Source organism: Myotis nattereri (genome assembly GCF_964212035.1).
Source record: "Myotis nattereri genome assembly, chromosome: 2".
Classification (NCBI taxonomy): Eukaryota; Metazoa; Chordata; class Mammalia; order Chiroptera; family Vespertilionidae; genus Myotis; species Myotis nattereri.
Window position 1 is genome coordinate 102,226,833 of NC_138076.1, and position 6,000 is coordinate 102,232,832.

At 47.6% G+C, this 6,000-nt stretch overlaps 1 protein-coding gene across 1 annotated transcript in view; it reads right to left on the reverse strand.

The window, feature by feature from the left end:
* IL17RA (interleukin 17 receptor A) overlaps window positions 1-5,548 on the reverse strand; it is a gene marked incomplete at its 5' end in the record, with an annotated part of 28,162 nt that extends 22,614 nt beyond the window's left edge. Inside the window, one exon of the mRNA XM_081083480.1 lies at window positions 5,405-5,548. Within this exon, the coding sequence (XP_080939606.1) occupies window positions 5,405-5,548 (144 nt within the window). The remainder of the gene's footprint in view (window positions 1-5,404) is intronic.
* Window positions 5,549-6,000: the final 452 nt, after the last annotated feature.

Here is a 6,000-nt window from a genome sequence, read left to right on the forward strand (position 1 = left end):
AATCTCAACAGGCCAATAACTATGGAAGAAATTGAAGCAGTCATCAAAAAGCTTCCAGCAAACAAAAGCCCAAGACCAGACGGCTTCACAGGGGAGTTTTACCAAACATTCAAGGAAGAACTAAAACCTACCCTCCTCAGACTACTACAAAAAATCCAAGAGGAAGGAACACTTCCAAGCTCATTCTATGAAGCCAGCATCACCCTAATACCAAAACCAGGTAAAGACAACACAATGAAAGAGAATTACAGGCCAATATCCCTCATGAACATAGATGCCAAAATCCTCAACAAAATCTTAGCAAATCGGATCCAGCAGTACATCAGAAAGATCATACACCATGACCAAGTAGGATTTATCCCAGGGATGCAAGGATGGTACAATATCCGCAAATCAATAAACGTGATACATCACATAAACAAATTGAAAGAAAAAAACCACATGGTCATATCAATTGATGCAGAAAAAGCACTTGACAAAATTCAACACTCATTTTTGATAAAAGCTCTCAGCAAGGTGGGAGTAGAAGGATCATACCTCAACATAATAAAAGCCATATATGACAGGCCCACAGCCAACATCATACTCAATGGACAAAAACTAACACCATTTCTCCTAAGAACAGGAACAAGACAGGGATGCCCTCTCTCACCACTCCTGTTCAACATAGTACTGGAAGTGTTAGCCATTGCAATTCGGCAAGAAGAAGAAATAAAAGTCATCCAAATTGGAAAAGAGGAAGTAAAACTGTCCTTATTTGCAGACGACATGATATTATACATACAAAACCCTAGAGACTCCATCAAAAAGCTACTAGACTTAATACATGAATTTGGCAATGTAGCAGGATACAAAATTAACCCCAAGAAATCTGAGGCATTTCTATACACCAATAGTGAACTTTCAGAAAGAGAGATTATAAAAACAGTCCCGTTTACCATCGCACCAAAAAAATTAAGCTACCTAGGAATAAACTTAACTAAAGAGGTAAAAGACCTCTAGTCAGAAAACTACAGGACGTTGAAAAAAGATATAGAGGAAGACATAAACAGATGGAAGAACATACCGTGTTCATGGATTGGTAGAATCAACATCATTAAAATGTTCATACTACCCAAAGCAATCTATAAATTCAACGCACTTCCCATTAAAATACCAACGGCATACTTCAGAGATCTAGAACGAACTCTCCAAAAATTCATCTCGAATAAAAAAAGACCCCGAATAGCTACAGCAATCCTGAAAAAGACCAAAGTAGGTGGGATATCAATACCAGATATCAAGTTGTATTACAAAGCCACTGTTCTCAAAACTGCCTGGTACTGGCACAAGAATAGGCATATAGATCAATGGAATAGAATAGAGAGCCCAGAAATCGGCCCGAACCAATATGCTCAATTAATATTTGACAAAGGAGGCAAGAACATACAATGGAGTCAAGATAGTCTCTTCAATAAATGGTGTTGGGAAAATTGGACAGATATATGCAAGAAAATGAAACTAGACCACCAACTTCCACCATACACAAAAATAAACTCAAAATGGATAAAGGACTTAAATGTATGACAGGAAACCATAAAAATTCTAGAATTCAAAGGCAACAAAATCTCAGACATATGCCGAAGCAATTTCTTCACTGATACAGCTCCTAGGGCACTTGAAACTAAAGAGAAAATGAACAAATGGGACTACATCAAAATAAAAAGCTTCTGCACAGCAAAAGAAACCATCAACAAAACAACGAGAAAACCCACTGTGTGGGAAAACATATTTGCCAATGTCATATCTGATAAGGGCCTAATCTCCAAAATTTATAGGGAACTCATACAACTCAACAAAAGGAAGATAAACAATCCAATCAAAAAATGGGCAAAGGACCTAAATAGACACCTTTCAAAAGAGGACATTCAGAAAGCCAAGAGACATATGAAAACCTGCTCAAAGTCACTAATCATCCGAGAGTTGCAAATCAAAACAACAATGAGGTACCATCTCACACCTGTCAGATTGGCTATCATCAACAAATCAACAAACGACAAGTGCTGGAGAGGATGTGGAGAAAAAGGAACACTCGTGCACTGCTGGTGGGAATGCAGACTGGTGCAGCCACTATGGAAGACAGTATGGCGTTTCCTTAAAAAACTGAAAATGGAACTCCCATTTGACCCTGTGATCCCACTTCTAGGAATATATCCCAAGAAACCAGAAACACCAATCAGAAAGGATATATGCACCCCTATGTTCATAGCAGCACAATTCACCATAGCTAAGATCTGGAAACAGCCTAAGTGTCCATCAGTAGATGAATGGATTAGAAAACTGTGGTACATCTACACGATGCAATACTATGCTGCTCTAAAAAGGAAGGAACTCTTACCATTTGCAACGTCATGGATGGAACTGGAGAGCATTATGCTAAGTGAAATAAGCCAGTCAATAAAGGAAAAATACCACATGATCTCACTCATTCATGGATAATAGAGACCATTATAAACTTTTGAACAATAATAGATACAGAGGCAGAGCTGCCTCAAACAGATTGTCAAACTGCAGCAGGAAGGCCGGGGAGGGTTGGGGGGCAGGAGGTAGGGGGGTAAGAGAACAACTAAAGGACTTGTATGCATGCATATAATCATAACCAGTGGACATAAGGCATTGGGGGATAGGGGAGGCTAGGGGACTGTCTAGGGCGGGGGGATAAAATGGACACGTATGTAATACCCTTTGTAATACTTTAAGCAATAAATTAAAAAAAAAAAAAAAAAAAAAAGATGGCACACCTAACCAGCCCTTCTATTGTGGAAATGAGCAAAGCCAGGTGCAGGCAGTCTAAAATGCCCAAGGTTGCAGAAACTGTAAGTGATGAAGAGGGGTGTAAACCCGGGTCCTCTGAGATCAAGTTTGTGGCTTTAACTCTCCTCGCAACCCCGGCAGAGAGAGAGAAATCTGAGGGGTGTAGTTTCTTTTCTTTTTTTTTCTAATCCTCTTATTTATTTTTAGAGAGAGAGAAACAATCGGTTACCTACCAATTCCCCATGGGGATGGGGAATTGAACCCAAACCTGGGCATGTGCTCTGACTGGAATTGAACCTGCAACCTTTTGGTGTACAGCAAGCATGTCAAACTCACAGCCAGCAGGCAGCATGCCACAAGTTTGATATGCTTGGTGTACAGGATGACTCTCCAATCAAGTGAGCCACCAGGCCAGGGCTAGCTTCTTTCTTTTTAAAGGGCTCAGTCAATGATGCAGGGGAGCAGTTTGTCACAGAAGTGCGCTGTTGGTGAGCTAGTTCTATGCAGAGTTAAGTGGGAGGAGGAAGAGCATGGAGATAGCAGACAAATCTGGCCAATAAACATCTCTTCCCAGCTCTCTCTGGAATCATTCCGTGGCCCTGCTCCCTACTCTCAGTAGCTTTCCACTTAGCAATTAATGTCAAAGTCAGTTAGTCCAGCTCTCATGCCAGCCAGAGAGAATCCCTCCCTCCTTAGCTTCTTTTCTCACTTTCAACCACATACTTTATCCTGCCCAACCAAGGGCTGTGGCTCAGCCCCTTTCCACCAAATGGGATGCTCAACAACTCTATGAGGCTTCTACTTACCCCTCAGGGCTGTTGCACTGTCTTCTCTGCCAGAAAGAACACCCCAGCTGGAAGTAATTTTTCCTTTCCCTGGAATTTTGTACACGCACTGGTTGTACAAAGAGCACTTGCTTCAGGCCACCTTGTATCATAATTACCATCTTCAAGCCTTTTCCCTCTTGGATGACTCAAGTCCCTTGGACATTAGGATTTCTTTATAGTTTCAGTTCCCAGCAATAGTACCTTGCACTTTGTAGGCACCTGACAAATGGCCATCAAAATATGAAGTTGGAATCTTCCATGGTAGAACAGTTCTATACCAAATCTATGGGAAGGATCTGATGAGCATATATCTTCTGCTTTGCCCAATAGTGGGAGTCACAAGGACATATATTTCCTCTGCTAAACTAACTCACAGTCCATCCTCTTTTGGTAAATTCTCTACAAAAATTAGATAAGGAGAAATATCTTTAGAATTGTTTCACATACTTTGACTCAGACACTGAGCAGGGAGGGAGCTGAAGAAACCAGAGAGAAAGTGGAGGAAAGAGGGGGAACACTTTGAGCAAAGAAGCTGTGGAGGCGGGCACTGTGTTTTGCTGTTTCTTCCTTTTAAAATATATATTTTTTTTATCGACTTCAGAGAGTAAGAGAAAAACAGAAACATCAATTATGCGAATCACTGATCTGCTGCCTCCTGCACGCCCCACACTGGGGACCCAGCCCCCAACACGGGCATGTGCCCTGATCAGATGGAATGGTGACCTCCTGGTTCATAGGTCCCCGCTCAACCACTAAGCAACACCCGCCAGGCTGCGGTTTCTTCCCCACCCCACACCCGAACCCCTTAAGTTTGTCGTCCACAACAGGGCCACTACCCGAAGGGTAGGTGTGTCACCTCCTGTGGGCACACGTGGCTACTATTCTACAGTTGTAAAACGGAGATCCCAGGCCCAGGCCCGAGTGGTGGTGGTGATTGTGATGCAGGGCGCTGGAGAGGCGGTGTCTTAATCATCTGCATATTCTCAGGGTTTAGCCCTGCTGGGGAGGTGGCACCAAGTTGCCCGAGTCCGTTGGCCTCCCTTAGACGCTCTCTGCACAGCTGTTCCTTGAAGGTTACAGGCCGCGTCTCAACCGGAGGCTCTGACCCCTGGGCCCCGGAGGCCGCCCAGGCTAGTGCGTAGCGTTGTCCATCCAGAGAGTTTCCCCTTCCCCGCCCCGGCGGGAGCGGGCTAATATCCGCTGGGGCCTCCACCCATCTGGCTGCTGCGGGCTTGCCGGGCTCCTCTGGAGAGGTAGCCTTAGGGTCAAATTATCTTCCAGGGCTCTACATACGAGGCCACTTGGGACTAGCAGGGGGTCTGCAGGGTGCAGGGCGCGGGGGGGGGTGGGGGGGGAGGGCAGTCCCTCCCTCCTGCCCTTTCTAACCAGCTCCGCTCTATCTCTCGGGCGGGCCGCACGCCTCGATCTCTCTCCCCAAACCTTGGAGCCCAGCAGAGGTGTCCCACCCGCCTCCCGCCTCCCGCCTCCCGCCTCACTCCTCACGCCCAGGACGTCAGTCAGGTGGTGCAACATACACCACGCGATCTCTTTTCCCTGCAAACTCCCTCTTCTCCCGGGTCCAAACCTCAACTCCCAACGCTTCGAGTGTCCTCCCTGGTGAGCCAGCTCCTTGTGCCCAAGCCGCGAACCCCCTCGGAGATCCCAACACATACTTCCTGCCGGCCCAGCGCCAGCTTCGAGCCAGGCAGCCTACCCGTCCATCCGCGCTCCCGCCCGCAGCATCCTGGCGACTCCCGCGCCTCCAGGGCGCGACGGGGTCTCACCTGCTGGGAGCAAACTGGTGCCGGGTGGTCCAAGAGCCGCGGGGAAGCGCGACACGGAGCCAGTCGGTACAGCAGCAATAGCAGCAGCCCCAGCCCCAGAGGGGGCTCCAGAATGACAAAAGGTCGGCGGCACAGAGCACCCATAGCCCCCAGCACTGTAGTGGAGCGCGCGGTCCAGAGTTGGGGGCGCAGGGAAGGAACGCCCGAGTCTTCCCCAAGTCCCAGTTGGCAGACTTCGCTCGCTTCCGGCCTCCAACACAGACAAAGGGCGGGCCGCTCCGAGGGGAGGGCTTCCGGCTGGGTGCGTCCCTAGGCTAGTCCCTCCCCAGCCCGCTCCCGAGAGGTGCGCGCTCCCCCCTTCCGGCACCTTCCCAGCGCGCCGGGACACCCGACTCCCTGTCCCCACCCGGCCGGCTCCCCACAACAGACCCCGCCCGGGGGCGGGCCATCAGCTCACCTTCCACCCTCGGGCTGCTCCACATTTCATGCCGCTCTTATAGTCACGCTAAAGTTCGGTTTCCATCCTTTACCACTTTGCTGTCGCCCCTAATCAGACTTCTCTTTTTTTCTTGGCCCTTCGACGCCAGGCCCTTCCC